The sequence below is a fragment of the Rutidosis leptorrhynchoides genome, chromosome 1, assembly GCF_046630445.1.
Source record: "Rutidosis leptorrhynchoides isolate AG116_Rl617_1_P2 chromosome 1, CSIRO_AGI_Rlap_v1, whole genome shotgun sequence".
Classification (NCBI taxonomy): domain Eukaryota; kingdom Viridiplantae; phylum Streptophyta; class Magnoliopsida; order Asterales; family Asteraceae; genus Rutidosis; species Rutidosis leptorrhynchoides.
In genome coordinates, this window is record NC_092333.1 from 118,851,346 (window position 1) to 118,876,337 (window position 24,992).

At 36.0% G+C, this 24,992-nt stretch overlaps 2 protein-coding genes and 1 pseudogene across 2 annotated transcripts; 1 reads left to right on the forward strand and 2 right to left on the reverse strand.

Annotated features, from left to right (window-relative positions):
* Positions 1-10,943: 10,943 nt before the first annotated feature.
* LOC139888598 (uncharacterized) lies at positions 10,944-14,459 on the reverse strand (annotated as a pseudogene).
* A 1,575-nt stretch (positions 14,460-16,034) lies between these two features.
* LOC139864565 (probable transcriptional regulatory protein At2g25830) lies at positions 16,035-20,468 on the forward strand. Its single transcript, XM_071853149.1, has 7 exons — positions 16,035-16,159; positions 16,333-16,499; positions 16,860-16,921; positions 17,403-17,559; positions 18,130-18,407; positions 19,737-19,857; positions 20,262-20,468. The coding sequence occupies exons 1-7, from the start codon at positions 16,069-16,071 to the stop codon at positions 20,352-20,354; spliced, it is 969 nt and encodes a 322-aa protein (XP_071709250.1). The 5' UTR covers positions 16,035-16,068; the 3' UTR covers positions 20,355-20,468.
* Positions 20,469-20,947: 479 nt separating this feature from the next.
* LOC139888605 (carotenoid cleavage dioxygenase 8 homolog B, chloroplastic-like) lies at positions 20,948-24,745 on the reverse strand. Its single transcript, XM_071871607.1, has 6 exons — positions 24,458-24,745; positions 22,124-22,867; positions 21,757-21,950; positions 21,367-21,556; positions 21,180-21,282; positions 20,948-21,093 (listed from the first exon to the last, which is right to left on the reverse strand). The coding sequence occupies exons 1-6, from the start codon at positions 24,743-24,745 to the stop codon at positions 20,948-20,950; spliced, it is 1,665 nt and encodes a 554-aa protein (XP_071727708.1).
* Positions 24,746-24,992: the final 247 nt, after the last annotated feature.

Here is a 24,992-nt window from a genome sequence, read left to right on the forward strand (position 1 = left end):
ATGAAGGTGGTATTCTAGTAACATACATCAAACAAGAACACAAGTAACAAAAATTAAAGATTATAAACTTTAAATCTTTTGAAACAAAATATGTAGAACATAACTAGATAGATTATGTTCTTGGATGTTCTTGATAAATACAAGATATTATGAAGAATCAAAACTAGAAAGTTTGATCTTGTAACTAGTAAAGAATAACAAGTAAGTAAGTAAGTAAACAACTTAATAATCTACAAGTAATTAAACTACAACAAGATTAAGTAACAAACAACAAAAGATGATGATGATTATGTGATGTTTAAATTCAGTTTTGGGACAAAGAAAAGAGAAGAAAAGTTGTTCATAATACTTACAATCTTTAGAGAAGAATGAGAGAGAAAAGAGAGAAAAGTATGCAAGTAATGTGTGTGTAAAATGAAAGAGTAAATGTGAATGAAGTAAGTAGTGAAATTTGAAAACCAAAACTCCCATCAAATGGCTCTAAGGCCACGTTTTTTCTGCAGAAAAATGGAGGGTGGGAGGAGTCTTGTGGTTACTAGCATGTAAAGATGACAAAAGTTGGGTAAAAGAGGTGTTTACATGGGGATCAAGTGTTAACAAGATTCTAAATGGATGTAACTAACTAGTTACACTTAAGTTTGATACTTGCAAGTCTTAATGGGCTAATTAAGTCCAACTAATAAGTAGGGTGGGCTCTCATAAGTCCATGTACATGTATAAAGCCCAAGTTGTATGCAAGTAACATGTAAGTCCACTAAAAGTCCAACTTAAGCCCAAGTAACTAACTAATAGCTTTAGTTAATTAAAATGATTAATAAAATTAATCATGAATGTAAATAATATCTTAAAATATTATTCGTGCAAGTTCCGGGTGTCACAAAGACGTTTCGGGCATTTAAAGTTCAAGTACGGGCAATTAAAGCAACATGTAAATGTAATAACATACATTCGTTTAATCAAGCGTATTAATAATAGTAATTATTAATAAATAACGTTGGTAAAACCAGGGTCGTTACATTACCCACCTGTTAAAGAAAATTTCGTCCCGAAATTTAAGCTGAGGTAGATGGAGGAGTCGGGAAAAGGTGAGGATACTTTCGCATCATTTGATCCTCTCGCTCCCAAGTAAACTCAGGTCCTCGTTTGGCATTCCATCGTACTCGAACGATCGGAATCTTGTTGCGTTTCAAAGTTTTGATCTCACGATCCATAATCTCAACAGGTTCCTCCACAAAGTGGAGTTTGTCATCAATAGTAAGTTCTTCCAAAGGTATGATGAGTTCGGGTGCAGCAAGACACTTCTTCAAGTTTGACACATGGAAGGTAGGATGAACTGAGCTCAATTGTGCTGGTAGATCCAAACGGTATGCAACTGGTCCAACACGTTCCAAGATCTCGAATGGACCAATGTATCGTGGGTTCAACTTTCCACGTTTTCCAAAACGGATCACACCTTTCCAAGGTGCAACCTTCAACATTACACGATCACCAACATTAAATTCAAAGTCTTTCCGTTTAAGATCGGCATAGCTCTTTTGGCGATCACGGGCAGTCTTAAGTCTAGCTTGGATCTGAGCAATCTTCTCCGTGGTTTCGTGGACTACCTCGGGTCCGGTGATTTGCTTCTCACCTACTTCGGCCCAACAAATAGGAGATCGGCACTTACGACCATACAATGCTTCAAAAGGTGCAGCATTAATGCTTGAGTGATAACTGTTATTGTACGAGAATTCGGCGAGTGGCAAATGCCTTTCCCAGGCCTTTCCAAAATCAATGACACATGCACGCAGCATGTCCTCCAAGGTCTGAATCGTTCGTTCACTTTGCCCGTCAGTCTGAGGATGATAAGCAGTACTCATGTCAAGACGAGTTCCCATGGCTTCTTGCAAAGAACGCCAAAATCTGGAAGCAAAACGGGGATCGCGATCGGAGATGATTGATAAAGGTACACCATGACGAGATACAACCTCTTTGATGTACAGCTGAGCAAGTCTTTCCATTGTATCAGTTTCCTTCATCGCTAGGAAGTGTGCAGATTTGGTGAGGCGGTCAACAATAACCCAAATAGTATCGCATCCGCCCACCGTCTTCGGCAGCTTAGTAATGAAATCCATTGTGATCCTTTCCCACTTCCATTGTGGGATTTCCGGCTGTTGAAGTAACCCAGAAGGTCTCTGATGCTCGGCTTTAACCTTCGAGCAAGTCAAACACTTACCAACATAAGTCGCAACGTCCTTCTTAAGATTTGGCCACCAATACTGTTCTTTAAGGTCGTGGTACATCTTACCTGCACCGGGGTGAATCGAATATCTCGATTTGTGTGCTTCATCAAGTATCAGGCTTCGTAGATCTCCATAGTAAGGTACCCAAATTCTTCCGGCATAACATCGGAGTCCAGACTCTCTAACCTCGAATCGAGAGACAAGTATGTTCAAATGCTCGTGAGATATGTTCTCCTCCTTGAGAGCCTCAACTTGGGCTACTCTGATCTGGCTGTTGAGGTTCGAATGGATGGTGATGTTCAGAGCCCTAACACGAAGAGGTGCCGTCCTCTCCTTTCGGCTTAAAGCGTCAGCTACAACATTGGCCTTGCCAGGGTGATAACGGAGTTCACAATCGTAGTCGTTGAGCGTCTCGATCCATCGACGCTGCCTCATATTCAATTGCTTCTGATCGAAGATGTGCTGGAGACTCTTGTGATCGGTGAAGATAGTGCTCTTAGTTCCATACAAATAATGTCTCCACAATTTGAGTGCAAAGACAACGGCTCCAAGTTCAAGATCATGTGTAGTGTAGTTCCGCTCGTGAATCTTCAATTGGCGGGAGGCATAGGCAATAACCTTTGATCGTTGCATCAGTACACAACCAAAACCACTCTTCGATGCATCACAATAAACAACAAAGTCGTCACTGCCTTCAGGAAGTGATAGGATAGGTGCGGAGGTTAACTTCTTCTTCAAAGTTTGGAATGCTGATTCTTGTGTGGGTTCCCAAATGAACTTCTTGCCCTTGTGAGTCAGTGCGGTCAAAGGACGCGCAATCAGAGAAAATCCTTCGATAAACCTTCGATAATAACCGGCGAGACCTAGAAATTGGCGAATGTGCGTTGGAGTAGTGGGGGTCTCCCACTTGCTGATGGCTTCAATCTTGGCGGGATCAACTTTGATACCCTGGTCGCTCACAACATGACCCAAAAACTGTACTTCCTTCAACCAAAATTCGCACTTGGAGAATTTGGCGTAAAGTTGCTCTTGTCTTAAGAGTTCAAGCACAAGCCGAAGGTGTTGCTCATGTTCTTCTTCGCTCTTAGAATAGATGAGGATATCATCTATGAAGACGATAACAAACTTGTCCAAGTAAGGCTTGCAGACACGATTCATGAGGTCCATGAACACGGCAGGTGCATTTGTTAAACCGAATGGCATCACGAGGAACTCATAATGACCATAACGGGTCCTGAATGCAGTTTTCATCACGTCACTTTCCTTCACCCTCAGCTGGTGATATCCGGATCGCAAATCGATCTTTGAATAAACGCTCGATCCTTGTAGTTGATCAAAAAGATCATCAATTCGTGGAAGAGGATATCGATTCTTGATAGTCAATTTGTTGAGTTCACGGTAGTCGATACACATACGGAAGGATCCATCCTTCTTCTTTACAAACAACACAGGTGCGCCCCAAGGCGAAAAGCTTGGTTGGATAAACCCTCGATCTAACAGCTCTTGTAGTTGACTCTGTAATTCTTGCATCTCGGAAGGTGCGAGTCTATAAGGTGCGCGAGCTACAGGTGCAGCTCCTGGCACTAAGTCAATCTGAAACTCTACTGCTCTCTGCGGCGGTAATCCAGGCAATTCCTCTGGGAAGACATCAGAAAATTCGTTCACAATTCGAACGTCGTTCACGTTCTTCATCTCAGTTTCTACCGCTCTCACATGTGCTAGGACAGCAAAGCGTCCCTTCCTCATAATCTTTTGCGCTTTCACACAACTAATGAGGTTCAACTTCGAGGTACATCTCTCTCCATAGATAACCAGTGGTTCGCCATCTCCTTGTGGTATGCGAAGTGCTTTATCTCCACAGATAACATCGGCCTTTATCTTGCTCAACCAATCCATACCGACGATCACGTCAAAACTTCCCAGTTTGATAGGTATCAAATCAATTTCGAAATCTGCACCAGCTATGTTGATAATAGCTCCACGACTAATATGGTCAACCTTTTCAAGTTTTCCATTGGCGACCTCGACAAGCATACTTTCCTTCAAAGGAACTAATGACCAATCTAACTTATCACAAAAATGTCTACACACATAGCTCCTATCGGCACCAGTATCAAATAGGACAGAAGCTAAAAGATTGTTGATCTTGAATATACCTGTCACCAAGTCGGGGTTGTCGCGAGCGTCCCTTGCATTAACGTTGAAGGCTCTAGCACGCGGTGGTCCGCCATCCTTACGCTTGTTAGGACACTCGTTTCTGAAATGGCCCGTCTTTCCACATTCATAACACTTCTTAGGCCCATTGTTGTTGTGGTTTGGCTTCACGTTCAAAGTGGTAACCTTGCAATCCTTGCCAACATGTCCAGATCGTTGGCACTTCTCACAGATAACATTGCAATACCCAGTGTGGTGCTTGTAGCACCTATTGCATTGTGGTAAGGTTCCTTTGTAGTTCGGATTGGTGCGGTTGTTGTTGTTGGGGTTGGTGTTGTTGTTGTGCATGTTGTTGTTTTGCCTGAACCCTTCATGTCGTTTTGCCGGGTTTTGATCATAGTTCCTACCCCTGTTGTTGTTGTGGTTGTTGTCCCATTTCCTCTTTTCACCACTAACAGTTTCAAACTTAGCCTTCTCCGGCTCGTCAAGGATGATTTGATTCAAGAGAGTATGCGCCATGCGCATTGCTTCGGGAACACTTGGTGGTTTGGATGAGGTAACATTACCCTTGATGGACTTAGGAAGTCCCGAGAAGTATTTCTCCAAACGCTTAAATTCGGGGGTGACCATGGTTGGACACATAAGAGCCAATTCCAAAAAGCTACGGTTGTAGCTGTTAAGGTCGTTCCCTACGGTTTTCAATTGCATAAATTCGATTTCCATCTTTTGAATCTCGGTTCTCGGACAGTATTCCTCGATCATAGCACATTTAAATTCTTCCCAAGGCGTAGCATACGCCTCATCAATTCCTTTCGCTTGAGCCATGGTATTCCACCATGTGAGCGCGCCATCAGACAGCGTGCAAGATGCAAATTTCGTTTTGTTAGCCTCAGAACAATTGCTAACCCTGAATACCGATTCCAACTTTTCGAACCATCTGGTGAGACCGACGGGTCCCTCAGTGCCACTGAAGTAGTGTGGCTTGCAGTTTTGAAATTCCTTGTAAGTACACCCATCTCGGACGACAGGTGGATTGACAGGCGGTGGTGGTGGAACTTGGGGTGGTCTTTCGGCTAGTGCAGCAGCGACTCGCTCGTTAATCATTTCCTCAATTTGTGCCGCGGTGGGGATAGATCTCCCGTTGGCCATGATGTTCTATACAAACATTTTGACTCAAGTCAAAATCCATTATGCAAATAATAATAATATAGTATATAACAACCAACATGAAAGCAGCACAACACATGTTGATTAAGTAATGCAAGCATATATAAGTACCACAAAACCATGATATGATAATGTAAATAGAACACTTGCGCACAAAGTAACAACACAAATTCCATTCATTAATGATAATAAGTTCATACATTACAATAAGTTCGTACATTACATAAGTGAAATATGAAATTACAAAAGAGATTACAATACAGAATCTAGTACAAAGTCCTACGGCGATGGTGGGTACAAGATGTCCAAAACATGAGCCATCTGCTCCTCGAGCTCAGTAACTCGAGTCTGGAGAATCTCAATCTCCCGCCTCATTTCCTCATTAGAGGAAGATGGTGGGGCAGGTGGTGCTGGCGGTGCAGGTGGAGCCGGTGGTGCTGAAGTGGATGGTCCGGCTCTGGGTGGAGATGGTAATATCAGTGGGTCGGCGGGGTACGGCACCAGCCGTTTACGAGCAGTGATCCTACGACGCCGACCATAAGCGTCAGTGACAGTACGACCAGGAATTATGCCAGCGAAGCGATACCGCTTCTTCGGCGGGGTAGAAGGTGCCTGAATCGGTCGGTCAGCGGGATCCTCCTCATCACTGGAGTCGTCAGATGAGGTGTCGTCTGAAGAAGCATCGGTGGAAGAACCGTCGTCTGAATCATGCGGTGGTGGTGCGGGTGGCTCAACATATCCGAAAGCGGCCAACATCTGTCGGTGTCGGCCTGGCGTGATCACGGCTAAGCGGCCGTCGGCAGTGCGTCGGCAAGGTGTGCCCCAGTGATTACGGAAGGGACCTTCCCCAAACTCCGCGGGGATATCTATGCCACCAATGCGAGCCAGTTGCCTCAGGGGTCTGGAAGAAGACGCCGGGATAGGCACACTAGAGCTAGCTCCAGAACTAGAGGCGCCGGGGTCGCCAGTGGGTGTCGGGGCCGGAATGTCAGCAGCAGCAGCAGCAGCAACAGGTGCAGCAGTGGGAGGAACAACGGGGCCTGATCCGCTCGGGATGTCAGTAGGTGGAACGTCCGACATCTGGACAAGGAAAAATAAATTTTCCATGTCAGTATGTCATAAAGCAAGCAAATAATAGGCCAACAGTTTAAATCATGTATAACAATAAGTAGCATGGCAATATCAGTAGTCGTACGAAACTAGCATGCAATCGAAAGCAAGTAATAGCATGCAGTAGTGAAATCACGTAGTAGCATACGGCATATAGCAGTAACAGTAAGCAGCAGCATGCAGTAAGTTCAGCGGAAACAAGTAAACTAACAAGTTGTAGATTAGCCCTATTAGTGAATCCTACTCGGGTCGGTCTTAGACTCACTAATGCATCCTAATTCCCTACAACCAATGCTCTGATACCAAATGTGACGCCCCGTACTAAATCATCATGCACGGACCATCAACAACAGGATCATTACAAGGTTAAGTACTATATGCGTTTTCAAAACAGAGTTTGCATTCATTAATAAAAGTGACGTCATAACATACGTCAATTGTTTTACAAATCAAAGTATGCTTCACTAAGTAGAAGCATTAAATAAGTGTACGTGACCATAATGGTCGTTACATATCATAAATTCATAAGTAAAAAGTTTGAATGCAACATAAGTAGTCATGCGATAACAACTCTAGGCAGCGGGTTCTACAGCACGACTAGTAAGATAGCGGAAGCGACTTCAAGCACCTGAGAAATACATGCTTAAAAAGGTCAACACAAAGGTTGGTGAGCTATAGTTTAAGTATAACAGTAATGTAAGTAGGCCACGAGATTTCAGTGCTACAACGAGCGTTTCAAAAGTATGTAAAAGTATATGCTTAACCGTGGGCACCCGGTAACTAACTTAACGTTTAATGTACCCCCTTAAAGTGCACTTGGCAAGTGCGTATAACCTCGAAGTATTAAACACTCGTTAAATGCTAGCGCTACTAGCCCGAGTGGGGATGTCAAACCCTATGGATCCATATCTAAGATTCGCGTTCACGGTTCAAAAACCAATGATTAAACGTTACCGAGCTAAAGGGAATGTTTCTGCCGTTATATAACCCACACATATATAAAGTTTAAGTACTCGTGCCTAGTATGTAAAACATAAAATCCGCATGTATTCTCAGTTCCCAAAATAAGTTAAAGTAAAAAGGGAATGCTATAACTCACAATGATTAGTAGTAATGGTAAGGTAGTAGTCGGAAAGTGGTGTGCAAGTAACGGTCCAAACGTCCTCAACCTAAGTCAAATAGCACTAAGTCAATAAGTCGTCTCAAAAGGTTTACAAGTACGTAATTAAGGTCATAAGGGTCATCATCAATCATCATTAAACAAAAGGTAACAAGTAAGACTCGTTTATGAAAGTCGTTTAAAACAAAGGCTGACTTCGGTCAGTCACCACGGCCTCTACCCTTACTGAATTAAGGTGAGACCAGTGGTCATGGCTCCGTCTATGAGTCCCTTAAGTGTGGTAAAATTTACAGAAGCAAACTCGTCTTGGTTTGACCGTGGCGACGGTCTAAGTGCGAGTAGGTCAGAAATTTCTGCACAACGTTAAAGGACATGGTAATGATCGGAGGGCCATAAATCCTAAACCGTAACTCGGATTAAGACGAGTCCTATATGAAAAGTTATCTACTCGAAAAGTTCTATCTAAAAATCAAGGTTAGAACAGCCCAGGTCTGCTAGTCTGTTCCAGAAGCAGTAGGTCAGAAACTTTTGGACAGAACAGTGGGTTTTCAAGGGTTCCGGTTGTCTCGGTGCTTGATGTTCATCACGGTTCTCATCCTTGATGCGTATAGCTTCAAGTGTACAACTCGTTGATGTGTTAACATCATTTTGACCAAGGTTTGTCCATCATAACTCAAGTGCAAGTGTTGTAAGTGTTTGATGAACCAAGGTTACATGTAAGTTTATGAACAAGTTCATGAACACTAAGAAAGATCACAACCAAGTGTTGGATCCATGATACTTGCACCAAAGTGTAAGCTCTTGTTGGTTTCATGTCCTTGTTCAAATGTGTAGTAAGCAACTAACAATAAGAAAATAAAGAAAATGAATGATAAGCCTAAACCAACCATGAAGGTGGTATTCTAGTAACATACATCAAACAAGAACACAAGTAACAAAAATTAAAGATTATAAACTTTAAATCTTTTGAAACAAAATATGTAGAACATAACTAGATAGATTATGTTCTTGGATGTTCTTGATAAATACAAGATATTATGAAGAATCAAAACTAGAAAGTTTGATCTTGTAACTAGTAAAGAATAACAAGTAAGTAAGTAAGTAAGTAAACAACTTAATAATCTACAAGTAATTAAACTACAACAAGATTAAGTAACAAACAACAAAAGATGATGATGATTATGTGATGTTTAAATTCAGTTTTGGGACAAAGAAAAGAGAAGAAAAGTTGTTCATAATACTTACAATCTTTAGAGAAGAATGAGAGAGAAAAGAGAGAAAAGTATGCAAGTAATGTGTGTGTAAAATGAAAGAGTAAATGTGAATGAAGTAAGTAGTGAAATTTGAAAACCAAAACTCCCATCAAATGGCTCTAAGGCCACGTTTTTTCTGCAGAAAAATGGAGGGTGGGAGGAGTCTTGTGGTTACTAGCATGTAAAGATGACAAAAGTTGGGTAAAAGAGGTGTTTACATGGGGATCAAGTGTTAACAAGATTCTAAATGGATGTAACTAACTAGTTACACTTAAGTTTGATACTTGCAAGTCTTAATGGGCTAATTAAGTCCAACTAATAAGTAGGGTGGGCTCTCATAAGTCCATGTACATGTATAAAGCCCAAGTTGTATGCAAGTAACATGTAAGTCCACTAAAAGTCCAACTTAAGCCCAAGTAACTAACTAATAGCTTTAGTTAATTAAAATGATTAATAAAATTAATCATGAATGTAAATAATATCTTAAAATATTATTCGTGCAAGTTCCGGGTGTCACAAAGACGTTTCGGGCATTTAAAGTTCAAGTACGGGCAATTAAAGCAACATGTAAATGTAATAACATACATTCGTTTAATCAAGCGTATTAATAATAGTAATTATTAATAAATAACGTTGGTAAAACCAGGGTCGTTACAGCTACAATAGGCATAATACTTGATCGGACTAAAATAATGTACCTGACCAAAACTCGAGCTACTCAAAACTCTTACCACCACAGCCACTTTTTTCAGCCACTTTCTACAAATTTATTGTTTGACCAAGTACTAAGACAAAGAAATGAGAAAGATACTTATTTCCCAAAAGCAAAGCATTACCTCTAGAGGTATGTTGAGGCACACCACCAAAATTGGTGTCAACAGCCCCACCCTTAAGAGCCTGCACGATAATATCTACTATAGTACTATGCATTGACTATTAGTAAGCTTCAGATCAATAAAGTTTATACACAATGCTGGTAAAAAAAATCGGCCTGGTTCCTTTTAATGAAGTAAGAAATGAAGAGGTGGCTATTTCGACCCACTAAAAGATGGATTAATCGGCTTAGGATATGTTTTATTTTGATAGAGTTTGATGGTAAAAAAAATAAACTTAGTTTACAAATGCGGATCATGACAAAAGTATGGAAGCTTGAAAAAATAAGTAAAAGTTAAAATGATACATGTTTTGATAATGAAGAAAAATGATGGTAGAAGATCATATGTATAATCCTTATTAGAGAAAGTAATCAAATATCAATTATCATCATCAATCAATGTATGAATAATATGAAAATCGAATAATATTTATTTGACATAAAATTGAATTAAGAATCACTCGAACAAAATCAAAAACATACCTGGTTGAAAGTACCTTTTCAAGTGAGTTGTATGTAGCCATTTCAAAGTCATAAGCATGGGTGCCCATAGTGCCATAGATATGATGTTACCACTAATTTTTTAACGAATAATTAGTAATCAAACGCACAACATATATAGAAAAAATAATGGTTAGGATATAGTCTGATTACATACCTGAATTTGATTAGCTCAATAACTCTTTTGTTTTTGCCTCATGTTGGTCTTATATTGCTAACGCTGTGAATACAACCTATGTAGTCTGTGATGATATCTGTTAATATTTTTTTTTTTTTTTTTGTAATGTGTGCAATGATTTAAGTATAAGTTACCTGTGTTGAATCCGTCCACACGAACTCGGCTTCATTTTGTATGCACATATATGAGCTGGCTAGAGTCAAACTTTAGGATCTAAATACAAGAAGGGACTCATATAAAGTAAGTTTGTTCAATCTAAGGAACCCCATTTAGGAAAACTGGAAGAGAACAAATAAGTAGAAACAAATTTAAAAACAATAACTAACCACGGGATTTTGAACTTAATAAGACTGAGATAAACATCTTAGCATGATCTTAATGGGTCAATTATATCACAACATTCAGCACTCTGCACTCTGGTCCCGTTCATCATCGACCATGTCTCTCGTAAGATCAACTCGTTTACTATCCTATATGAAACTGTTCCATTTATCATTGCACAGTACTTTATATTCATACATTGGCATGAAAGTGAACAGATAAGAAACCTGCACTGCATTCGGTGGGACATCTGGAAAAGAAACTGTTGTCACAACATTAATTATTAAGAGCCCGTGCGTTGCACGATAGCTCTAAAAGATAGTTTTTGTAATTGTTAATATTTGTACGTTTGATGCTGATAACATGTTTATGTCGCAACACTTTAGTATTATACGTACTGAAACTAAACAAATGTTAAAAAAAAGAGTTTGGTAAATGCTCTGAATCAGTAGCATTATAATACATGAATGAGTTATTAATAGTAGTGGTAAAGTAAAAATGGAAAAATAAACATACTGATACAAATGTGTTTTTTACTTGGCATAATCTTGACAATCTCATACTTATGATCTGTAAATAAATCAAGAAAATAGAAATAGCATAAGTATTAATACATTTGATAATCGTTGGTGGTAATTTCGGACAGTGTACTCATGAATGGGTTAATTTGGGCAAAAAAAGTATTTGTTTGCCACCCTAAACCAAGTCTGACCCTTTGAGCCCATCATCAACATTGACCCGTCAATCTGAACCGTATGACCCTATACCCAACCACCAATCTAGCAACCAAACTATAACGGATACCTGGAAAAACACCAGCAAACCCGTCGACTTTCTTAGTGAGTTCATCAACGAAAAGGACTGCAACCAGCTGATCCTTATGATTGCTAAGCAAAGATGATGATGGGTACATATTGACACCCATCCCAAGGCGTCTTCCTGTCTTCTTAGCAATGGCCAGTTGATCACCTGAAATTTTGCATGTCAGAGTTATACTCGAGATAGTAACAAAGGTGGGAATCTTGACCCATTTACATATGAGTAGGTCTACGTGGATAGTCAGTAATGTTTTGACCCATTTACATACCTGTGATCATCTTAACACTCACTCCAAGGTCTAAAGCCCTTCTAATCGTCTTTGCACTATCATGACGAGGTGGATAAAAAAGGGAAGAAGGCCTACAAATTCCCACGGAGAACCGGGATTATCTTTGCTATTAGCAGGTACTTCCTGTACGTAAAATAAAAGCGTTGCACCAAGAAAAAAACATTAAATAAAGAACACATATGAAAGGAATAAAAAAACTTATAATCTAAAAAGATGTTATTTGTTACCTGGCGAGCTACTCCAAGAGAGCAAAGTCCACATTCGGCAAATGTTGCAATAATCGAGTGTACCCAATTTTCTATCTCGGATTCTGTTTTTCGCCAGATTCAAAATCTAATAATCATATGAAAGAAAATGGAATTAACATTTGAAAATAATTTGTATATGATTTGTGATATACATTGATTGGTTATTGAGTTTAACATGTAGACAAATGTAGTAACTTAGACAGGTGATACAAAACAGTTATCCATTGAAATAGGTTTTTTAGTATGATTAAATTTGGGCCAGCTCATGATGGTTAAACCATAAACTTTCTTTTGTCCAGTTACAATTTGTTATATAAAAAACTTAAGTGTTAATTATGCTTACAAAGAAATTCAATGACAATGACTAATTTAGTTTGGGAACTTTCACTCGGTTCTCTTTTTAGAAAATAATCTTAGATGCGACCCATTTGAGATAACGGATACCTGGAAAAAACACCAGCAAACCCGTCGAATTTCTTAGTGAGTTCATCAACGGAAAGGACTGCAACCAGCTGATCCTTATGATTGCTAAGCAAAGATGATGATGGGTACATATTGACACCCATCCCAAGGCGTCTTCCTGTCTTCTTAGCAATGGCCAGTTGATCACCTAAAATTTTGCATGTCAGAGTTATACTCGAGATAGTAACAAAGGTGGGAATCTTGACCCATTTACATATGAGTAGGTCTACGTGGATAGTCAGTCATGTTTTGACCCATTTACATACCTGTGATCATCTTAACACTCACTCCAAGGTCTAAAGCCCTTCTAATCGTCTTTGCACTATCATGACGAGGTGGATAAAAAAGGGAAGAAGGCCTACAAATTCCCACGGAGAACCGGGATTATCTTTGCTATTAGCAGGTACTTCCTGTACGTAAAATAAAAGCGTTGCACCAAGAAAAAAACATTAAATAAAGAACACATATGAAAGGAATAAAAAAACTTATAATCTAAAAAGATGTTATTTGTTACCTGGCGAGCTACTCCAAGAGAGCAAAGTCCACATTCGGCAAATGTTGCAATAATCGAGTGTACCCAATTTTCTATCTCGAATTTTGTTTTTCGCCAGATTCAAAATCTAATAATCATATGAAACGAAAATGGAATTAACATTTGAAAATAATTTGTATATGATTTGTGATATACATTGATTGGTTATTGAGTTTAACATGTAGACAAATGTAGTAACTTAGACAGGTGATACAAAACAGTTATCCATTGAAATAGGTTTTTTAGTATGGTTAAATTTGGGCCAGCTCATGATGGTTAAACCATAAACTTTCTTTTGTCCAGTTACAATTTGTTATATAAAAAACTTAAGTGTTAATTATGCTTACAAAGCAATTCAATGACAATGACTAATTTAGTTTGGGAACTTTCACTCGGTTCTCTTTTTAGAAAATAATCTTAGATGCGACCCATTTGAGATAAAGCACTCGCAATGCATGGATACCTATTCCGGTGCACCTTTGAGCCCCACTATTCTATCAATAACAGTATATTCTTCAATAAAAAATCAAGGGATACCTCTGCATCTCAAAAACTCAGTAACCCAACTACAAAGAAGACCCACTAACCAACTATAGCTGCAACATTGACCCAAACCCAATTTGCCTTTATAACCTTGACCAATATCAGCATTATAACAATAACAACATTCCGTAACTTCTTTATAATATCCACTTGAATAAAAACATTTCGAAATGTTGAAAATAAAATAAACAAAAACAAACCTAAGGAACCCTCTGTTTTAGCACCTTTTTTCGTCAAGATCTCCAACAAAAGCCTGTATTCAACCGAAAGCGAAATCTGTTAACAAAATTGAATAATAATTCGATTGAACAACTCGATTGATTGAACTGCATTTGATTCGCTACACATGTAATCTGACAAAAAAAAAATACAAATCAGAAAAGAAAAATACAAACCCTAAATCGCGTCAAAAATACAAATCACAAAAAAAAAATACACGCCGTCAAAAATACAAATACAAAAAAAAATACAAATCACACAAAAAAATAATATACAAACCTCTGATTGAAACACCGTAAACCCTAAATCGTTCCAAACCCTAAATTGATGCAAACACACGTCGTCTTCATGTGTATTCCAGCCACCAGATGATTTCCGGGGATTCGAAGAAACTGACGTACCAGCGAGTTTAATTATACCGGAGATATTATATAAAAATTGTACCATTCGGTTCGTAAAATTGTAGGGAATAATTCTGTTGTAGCGGCAACGGCGATTATGAACGCCGGAGACGATAATCGCCGGTGTAATTGTGTAGGTTGTGAGAAATTTGAAAGAGAGAGAGAGAAAGTGTACCGTGATTTATTCCGTATGATTTATAATTAAATTAGGTTAATGGGCTTTTTGATTGGGACACGCGTTATTTTATTGTAATTAAGCCAAATAATTCTGATTTAATGAGAGAATTACACGTGGATTAAGAGGGTGAAAGTGAACTACGGCTGACACGTGGCAAATAAGCTCTTGCTTTATGTGAGAAAGGGATTAGGTAAGTCACGGGTTTAAGTTAGGTACACACGGGTATTAGTGTGTAGTCACGGGTATAGATATATCACGGGTGTAATAATTAGGTAAACACGGGTATAACTGTATAGTCACGGGTTATAATTAATTTTTTATCCGTTAGCTAAAACCCAATGTATTTTATCTTAATATAATTCAATGATTGGTTAAAAATTATTTATATATTTGAAACTTTTTAAATTCTTGACGTCATACCTAGTTGGTGTGTTTCATATAATACTTATTATTATATCTTTAAATTAAATAATATATGTCTTTTACTGAAAATATGAGTGTTTAAATTAATTTTCCTCGAGTTTAATTTAAGAATATCTTACTTAATTAAAATGATCTTAAAACTCAATTATTATATAAAATAACATTTAAAATAAGTATTCATACGTTTCATTGCCTGAAAAGATATTTTTTCTGGTATCACTAACCGTAGTGTTTTAAAAAAATATTAAAAAGTAGTATAAAAATTTCTTACAACTAGGATCTAAATAGTGACTAGAAATATATACGAATCTAGTGATGTCGAAATTCAATTTAATTATTTATTATATATTTTTATTTATCATTTTATTTTTAAATAAAGTATTTATATATCTTTCATAAGTTATTAGTTTCAATTATTAACTTTATTATTACTAATTTTAAAAATTTTCTAGTGATAAATTAGCACATATCAAAAGTAGTATGTTCTTTAATATAGAAAAAAAAAGATTTGGCTTGGAAAAATCATTGAATTTAACAAATGGATGTTAAGTATTTAACGGAAAAAGTCGAGTTATTACATAAGATTTTCAGTTTTTTATAAAATTGATGTGTATGGAGAATGTATGTATTTTAGTTGTTTGAAAAATAAATTGAGATAATTTGATATTTGTAGATAAGTTGAAATTTTAAATTTATAAAAAATATATTTTGAAACGATAATAATACCGTTTGAACAAATGATCAATATCATTTACCAATTATAGAACGACACATGGCCCGGACACGTTATATTCCCGTCACTTGCATGTGGGACATCACACTAGCGTCAACCCTAACGCCGTGTTAGGAGTGTCATATGATGTCAGATCGGTCAAATCACAGGCTCTTTTGCTTTGTGACACCGGGTTAAAAGCAGTCTTAGTTCATGGTCAAAAATGTAATTTCTTTACAATTGACCACAAGCCATAGGGTAATATGTTGAACATCTTCAAAACCTTAATAATCTTTCAGTCCCAAAAATTAGCCGGATTACAGTGCAGCACATTGACTCACCATGAGCTCATCGACTAGGGTTTTTGGTGCGATTTTACACAGGTTCTCAACTGGTGTTACCATCAAATCCTCCAGTTCATTCCCCATTCAAGGTTAAACCCCTTTCCAATCTTTTAAAATCTAACTTTACTTTATTTAATCATATTTCGACAATATTTCAACTGGGTTTTTGATATTACTATTAAAGATTTCAACTTTTGTAAGTATTAACTATACAATCATTGTTCATTGCTAAAATAATTTTTTTCGTTTTTTGTGTGTTTAGGGGTTGTCAGGTTAAACAATGATTTAATATCTTCTTCATCAAATTACTCATCTTGTGCAAAATTGGTTACTCCAGTTGAGTTCAAATCTTTGAATTCTGTTAGAAATATTTGGACTCGTGGTCCGCTTTGTATGGGAAGGAGGTCTGCCAAAATTGCAGGCAGAAAGGTAAGGTCATTTATAATAACCTTTTACTCCAGAAATTTTATTTGATAGTATTTTGATGATAAATTTTGTTAGTAATATTGGGTATAATTTGTGGTTATAGTGAATACTAGGATTAAAAGTTTGCTATATTTGTGATTATAGATTACTAGTTGAATTTTGAATGTAGAACTTTATACGTTTGAATGTAGAACTTCATTTAGAACCGGTACTCATCGTCTAACTTTAGAATCCGGGGATGATATCAAGTAGTTATTTTTTACGGAAGAGGATAATTTGATAGGGCATGAAAGTTTAACACTAGTGTTAGTTTGAGTAAGGTTTTTTTATTTCTTAATCATTTCTTATTAGGCCTAATTGTAGGGTGCTCAAGATGCAAAGAAAATGAAGCTCTATGCGAAAGTCGGAAAGGAAGTTGTCTCAGCGTAAGTTTCTAAAATTCGGTAGCTAACTAGCTATGTATTCCTGTGGATCTTGAAACATATAATTTATCTTGTGCATGACCCTTTAGGTACATACGAAAGCTGTTTTCAGATATCATCTTGTTTATGTGTATCTTTTCAATTAGACTCTGAACTTTCTGCTTTGCTATACGGTTTCACAACACATGGATGGATGTTACGACACATGTTAATTGTTAAGTATTAAGCAACATATAGAAACTAGAAAATTTTAACAGGGTTTGGTTTTAATCGCACCTAGTCTGCTGGGACACCCTCAGATACAGAACCAATATCAATATGTAATCAACATTGGTCATTGAATATGACCATTTAGTTGGTGACTGAATATATGAAGTCTATACCTAGTCTTCATGATTATATCTTCACTTTCATAGTTTTAAATATGAAGAAAAAGTTTTATTAGTCACAAAGTTATCTCACTAAAATATAATAATACTATTAGTGTGAAGAAAGGTGGTCCAAGTCCAGTATCAAATACAGCTCTTGCAGCCATTCTTGAAAAAGCTAAGGAGCTTGATGTACCAAAAGACATTTTGGAAAGGAACATTAAAAGAGCTTCTGATAAGGGCCAAGAAGACTACATTGAGAAAGTATACGAGGTATTAATGACATCACTTTACACACACACACACACACACACACACACACACACACACTTGTAAAAGTCGGCCGCTTCTGCCGACGCATCATTTTGGAGACTAGCCCGTCCCAACTCGCCAAAAAACGCCTTAAAAGTCAGTCAGTGCTAAAAAGCTGGGTCAAAGTCGGGCTGAATCGGCCGGGTCGGGCCGAGTCAGGTCTGAGTCGGTAAAAGTTAGTGAAAGTTAGGTTAAGAGTTTTATGTTTTTTAAAAATTAGATTTTGTGCCATATATCTATGTTTGAAATATTTATGTGTTATATGTGTGTGTGTGTGTGTGTGTGTGTATATATATATATATATATATATATATATATATATATGTTTAATTCATTTATTATTAAAAGTCAACGTTGATTAACGCCCGATTCGTCCCCAACTCGACCGACTCGTCTCTCCAAGGTCCTGACCGACTCGTCTCCGACTTGCAACTTTTACAACCTAGCACACACATTTCAATTTTATGTATGATTGAATTTGCCAGTAATGATTATATCATCTATAAGTTGGTGTATATTCAATAATGGCAGGTATACGGTTATGGCGGAGTTGGTATAATAGTTGAGGTTTCAACGGATAAAATAAATAGGTCAGTGGCGCTTGTAAGACAAGTGGTGAGGGATTGTGGTGGAAAGATGGCCGATCCTGGATCTATTTTGTTTAAGTTTAAACGGGCTCGAGTTGTGAATGTTAAAGCTGCAGATGCTGATAAGGACCAGCTTCTGACAATTGCTTTGGATGCTGGTGCCGATGATGTCATCGAACCTTACATGGATGAAGATGACACCGATGAAGAAAAGGCTGAAAGGTATCTATCTATTCGGCTTTTCACTAATTTAGATGTGGTATGGGTCGAAATGGTTTTGGGCTGCAATGGGTTGTCCCAAAATAACTGCCCCATTTGACTTTTTAAAGTCATTCTTTCATAACTTTGACTTTAAATATTCTTGTTTGTTATGTATAATATCCGTTGAAATTTATGTGAATGGAGTAGTTATTAAAAGTGTTTTCATTCGTATAATTTTCAACATATATTATATAACACAAACAAAAATATTTAAAGTCAAAGTTGAAAGATAATGACTTCAAAAGTCATACTAGGACGGTTATTTTGGGACGGAAGGAGTATGATAACAATAGTGTATGGTCATATACTTTTTTGAGTAAAATGATTTAGGACGCTTTATTTTTCTTTGGCGAAAAACAAGAATTATATTAAAATAGATCGAATAGATCTAAAATTGATACAATTTGACTTAGACTCAGACGTGTATTTGATAAATCCTATGATCTATTTGACACATCTGTTGAAACTAGACCCGAATACAAACTCATTGCACAAGTACAAACCTATCGAAAAGATTTAGGACGCTTTATGCCTTATCATCCATCACATGCAATTATAACTCGAATTTTTGAATTTACCTGTTTGATACATGACTGGTAGGACTTGTACCACAAACATTTACCGAATTTATTTAGTCAGAAGTAAATGGTCCCACATTCCCGTTTCTTAAAAAGATACTCCGTATATTATTATTTTTGGTTGATGTATGATGTGATCTCCGGTTCTTTATTAGTATTATTTCCTATTGTGGCCCATTAAGTTATACTACCTGCGTCCCAATTCTATAGTCCAGTATTTCTTTTTGGGATGTCCCAAATTAATTGTTCACTTCCAAAAATGGTAAAGAATAATGTGATAAAGTTCTTTTATGCCCCTGCTTTATACATGTAAGACAAAAAGATAGGTAAAAAGTAAAGGGTAAAATTGCAAAGTGACCAGAAAAGTACATGTGACAGTTACTTTTTCTTAAACTGTGTGTTTATTATCTGGGGACAATAGATTTGGGACAGAGGGAGTATAATTTTCTGTTTTCGTAATGATTCCAAGTTCAAATAATTTATTTGCTCAGGTTAACGTTGTCAAGACTGATTTTTAAATATTACAAGATTCCTTTATTTTTGTCAATATTGAAAACGGCGATCTAAGCATTTTTCTTGTGTGCAATAAAAAAATGACAACTTTGTGACTGCAATATTATATCTCTTATGTCTTTATGCCTGTCATTTTTCTTGGAAGAGTTTTTGGATTATGTTTTTTCAACATAATTTTGATGCCATTTCATTTTTGTAGATACTATAAGATTGTAAGCACAACGGAGAATTATGCTGAAATATTATCGAAGTTACGCGAGGAAGGAATTAGTTTTGAACCTGATAACGGCTCTGAACTACTCCCAATGACCCCAATTGAGGTATGCATCTAATATACTCGAATAAATTAATAATACGTCGGATTATTCTCACATGCAAATTCTCGCTTTTTAAATTATAAAGAGCGATCACGATACGTTTTTTGACCGTATAATTATATACTGTTTAGTTCCGACTTAAGGTATAAAACCAACTTTATGCTTTAAAGTTGAAATATTTACTTTTAGTAGCTATATATTTGTTTATTTCTTCCACAATACAATTGTATTACTACTTAATTGCATTTGTCCTTTTACGATTGGAATCTTGCTTACGTAGAGCATATAGGTAAATTTATCTGTTGCTAAGTGTTAAAGCGCAAATAACTGTTTTGATCATATATCTGTATGTAACAGTTTCTAACAGAATGAATTTATAATATTCTTTTTGTACTATGAAATTACAGGCTGATGATGAGGCTAGAGAGTTAAACAAGGAACTTATGTCAACTTTACTTGATCTTGATGACGTTGATGCTGTTTATACCGATCAGAAATGATTAACTAAGATATATTTTGCAGTTCAGACACTCATCATACTTCATTTGTAGTACAATTTTGTATCAACTTTAACCTCGAGTTCTGAATAAACTAACCGATCTACATTTTGTTCATGTTTAAATGCTTCTCTTAAATCGATTTGTTATATGTTTACAGGGTTCAACGACCGAATCATGCCTGAAAATATTGTTGTAGTCGTTTGTAACACGAACAAACTGTCAAGACTCAAGAACAAACCTATAAACTTACAAAAATAAGATTTAACCATATGCCTAAATGTGTGTTCCTTATTTATCAAAATCATTAGATGCATATGGAATTACAATGAAATCTTAATTTTACAAAACTATGTTTTAAAAAATATGTAAAAACATATTTAGTTACAAACTTTCATCACCAGCATTCATTCTCATTCAAAGTCTAGTTTTTATAATTTATACTAATTTATAACTTATACTGTAATTTATATTTATATTTATATTAAACAAGTAACAGATCATCACTAAATACAGACACACAGATGACCCAATACATAAGATTTTCCATAGCAATCCTTACATATAATTCTAATGCTGTTATGAATCTTTATGTCCTAACTCTTTGGAACCCAGCATCCATGAAGTCCATACGGTAGCCCGTATGTAAATTTCGCTCTTGCGATTTCTATAAATGTTGACCCGTCTAAGATCAACGCGTATCCTTCTCCGTTTTTATCACTTACCATAGATATCACAACTCCTGTATGTATAAAACCATCAATATTCATGTAGATCGAAACCGGTGTTTTTATTTATGGAAACATATTGATATAACCAAAAACATACCATCATCTTCCTCTGTTGCACCTGGTCGAGCCACGAAGAACGATTCTGAAGGGACCGCACCTTCATCGTACCAGTTTTTGGCCTTTCCATCCACCAAGTATATCTATATATACATATACATATACCATTCACATTAAGTTACAAGTTCAGTAGTTAAAACATGCACATTGAGCATGAAAAGTAGTACCTTGGTTATGGTGTTTGGGAAGTTACAAGGGCGTTGAGCACCACAAGCGTAAGCATATCTATAAGGTTTCCCTAAAAAGCTTGGATTAATGCTACACATATCCATCCCTCTTCCATGTTCATCTGGATTTAGTGCTGCAAACAACTCTCCTTTTTCGCTTCCATCCATCGGTATCCTAAATCTCCCAACCCTACAAATGCAAAATCGATTTTTTTTAGAAAAAAAATCACACACTCTGCACGCATTTTTTCCACAAACATATACATATTGTACACCTCTGTATTTGAACCCGTAACCTCATGATCAGAGGGACACTTCGATACTGCTAGGCTGATGGCCCCACTGACAAAAATTGACTAACATAATAATAATCGATAGTTGGGTACATACCTAGCATCCGGTAGGACGTCTTCTCCAGACCACGAACGGAGGTTTTGGAGGCGGAGATTTTCAAGAATGGTGGTATCAGCATAATGCTCACAACAGTCGGCGATCACTCCGGTAATTCTCCCTTCTTCATCTGTCTCTTCGTATGCGTTTATGAAGTGGAATGTCACAAACAAAGGAACTTCGACGCTTGCCACCTATGAAAAAATCAAATGAAACATGTGAAAACTAATTTAAAGTAATAATTTGTTTCTAAATCTTTTAACAATTATTTTTATTGATTATCAAAAGACATGAGATTAAAGGTACTAATGTACTAGTATCATTCTTTTGTGATCAACTCTGATTTTGAGTCTTCACTAGAACTTACGATTTTGCCACTAGCTTTGCACATAACATGCATAAACCCTTTTGATTCAGGATACCATCTAAACTTGTAAAGTGGTGTGGGTTCAGCCTTCAACAAATTCTGTGCACAATATCTCAATGGCATCTCAGGCACAATCACATAATGTTCCGTCATCGGAAACGAGTGGACCCACCCGGGGGACGGCCCACCACGACAATCAACCCTACCAATCACCTTTCTCTCATTCGTCTCCGGTTCCATCCTTACTACCATATAGCCGGGGTTAATTAAATCAGGCAATAAAGTTAAAAATTCATTATCAGTAACTATGGGGTGGGCTGAATGAATCAGCCCACCCCACGAGTCACTGTACTCAAATTTCTCTAAGGTATCCAAATTATCAGGGTTGACCACAATCGACCCTTTAATTGTTTCAGTCAAACAAACAACACGACCATCGGCTAGTTTCACCACACCCGTGTTAGCATTATCAGTCAAAGATGCACCCGAAAATAGATTGGCTATGTCACCGATATAGGCTAGAAAATTGTCATGTTTAGGGACTTCTGAAAATTCACGGTAGCAAAGTTTGTTGCTATTTTTAGCTGCTTTATAGGCTTCTGATTCAATTTGCCTGTGACCCATTTTGAGTTGGCCGTTGTTGAAGTGCAGGCCAACGAGGGTCGCGTAACCGTCAAAAAGGTGACGGAACTTGTAATCTCCAACGTTCCATAAACCTGGTCCGTTTCTTAAGTACGTTCCGTTCTGCATGAAAAAAATTAAGGTGCATGAAGACAATTTACTAATCAAGGCAAGAGTGTCACGACTTCTTTTTGTTCCACAAAATGTACAAAATGCTTATTTTTAATTATTAATTAATATTAATACTAGTAGTTTATAGCCCGGGAAATGTGGATTTAGACCAATAATTAATAATTAATTTATTAATTATTAATAGTAATTAATATTAATCTTTAGTGACAAATATAATTAATTAGAAGGGGAAAAATAGCTATTTAGAAGAGATAATCTTGCCCTAATTAAAACAAATAATGTTTTGATTGGAATATTAATCAATATCAATAGTTGAAATTTAAAATAATGGTTGAAACTGAATCGGTAGTTTAAAAACAGAAAAGAGAGCAATCAGTAATAAGATAAGATTATGATTTTAAATAATCATCTAACAATGGAGTATAATAAAATAAGCTTATCTAATTACCATTTTCTTTTAATATATGAAGTTAGATTAGATAGGAAGATTAAAAGTTAGAATTAGAATTGTTACATAGATAGATTAGATAGTTCGATTAGAAGAGCTTAGATTAAATTAGATATATTATTATTATTATTATTATTATTATTATTATTATTATTATTATTATTATTATTATTATTATTATTATTATTACTACTACTACTACTATTATTATTATTATTATTATTATTATTATTATTATTATTATTATTATTATTATTATTATTATTATTATTATTATTATTATTATTATTATTATTATTATTATTATTATTATTATTATTATTATTATTATTATTATTATTATTATTATTATTATTATTATTATTATTATTATTATTATGGTTATTTGAACAATAACGTTAATTTTTAAACGAGTTAACGTTAATAACTTTATATATTAACGCAATATTAAGTTTCTCTATATCATTACTCGTTTTAATTATCAGAAAAACTAATAACTAAAATCTTTGTTCTTGTTAAATCGAAAAATCCTATGATTAGCATGCGTTATGTGTATTCCATAGATTATATCATAATTTCATTTTACATAATAACCCCTACACTTTACAATACAATATATGCAGTTATGCACTATATTATCGATTATAGTCTACAATTGAAAGTACTGATATCCATATACACATATACATCTATAATATCGAATCATTTTTTTTAATCTTTTATACTCAAGTGTGGACTTATTAGTTTGTTTGACCAGTGACGAATCTATGCTTGAAACTCAATGAGGTCTAATACAGTTTGAGTGATACTTTATAATCGTTTTCAAAATATAACATTTACTTAAAAAAAATCATTGATTCTAAAAGATATTAGGTCCTATCTATTTAGTAGTGTCTTAATATTTTTTTTAATTTTAATAATAATTTATAAAAAAGTTATAAAATAGTGGGGTCAAAGGACCCCATGGCTCAAGGTAAACTCGCCACTGTAATACGACCCCGATTTCAGTTCAATATATTTGATATCCGATCCTTAATTAAAGTTTACTACATTTGAAGACCAAATTAATAAAGCATTAGATCGTTATACTTTTAAACAAAAGATAAAAGATCGATATGTTGCTTCATTAATACCAGCCATTTGGGTATTTCTCCTTCGACTACGAGTTCGCCTTCCCATCGTTCTTGACGAACGCTAGTCCAAGCCACAAGCTTCTTGTGATCATCATCATCATCTGACACTTCTTTTTCAAGTGGAGATATACCCGGCAATTTATTGGTTGCTACGTTCACAATCATGGTTTCAGTTTTCTTTCTAGAAACCATATGGCTCCCAAAGATGGGTGAAACCCTAGTGTCAGCAAATACAGCCTTGCTAAATGGAAAAGTATTAGTGATGGAGATAGAACTTATAGAAGCCATTAATTGTTGAAGAGGTTTGGAGAAGCTAGAGAGAAGTTGTGATTTGATACTGGCTTAATTGGTGTACAAAAGAGTCGGACATGTTGGAGTTTATATAGGGTTTCAAAGCAAACACCGGCCTATAGTAATTTCAACAAATTTAATAATAATAATAATAATAATAATAATAATAATAATAATAATAATAATAATAATAATAATAATAATAATAATATAATAATTAATAATTATAATAATAATAATAATA

Coding starts and splice junctions, on each gene's coding strand:
- LOC139888605 (XM_071871607.1), bottom strand. CDS start 24,745: ATGGCTTCTATAAGTTCTATCTCCATCACTAATACTTTTCCATTTAGC. Junction 21,951..22,123: donor GCAAAGCTAGTGGCAAAATC/GTAAGTTCTAGT, acceptor ATTTTTTCATAG/GTGGCAAGCGTCGAAGTTCC. Junction 21,283..21,366: donor TCCCAAACACCATAACCAAG/GTACTACTTTTC, acceptor ATGTATATATAG/ATATACTTGGTGGATGGAAA.
- LOC139864565 (XM_071853149.1), top strand. CDS start 16,069: ATGAGCTCATCGACTAGGGTTTTTGGTGCGATTTTACACAGGTTCTCA. Junction 16,160..16,332: donor CAGTTCATTCCCCATTCAAG/GTTAAACCCCTT, acceptor TTGTGTGTTTAG/GGGTTGTCAGGTTAAACAAT. Junction 16,922..17,402: donor GGAAAGGAAGTTGTCTCAGC/GTAAGTTTCTAA, acceptor TAATACTATTAG/TGTGAAGAAAGGTGGTCCAA.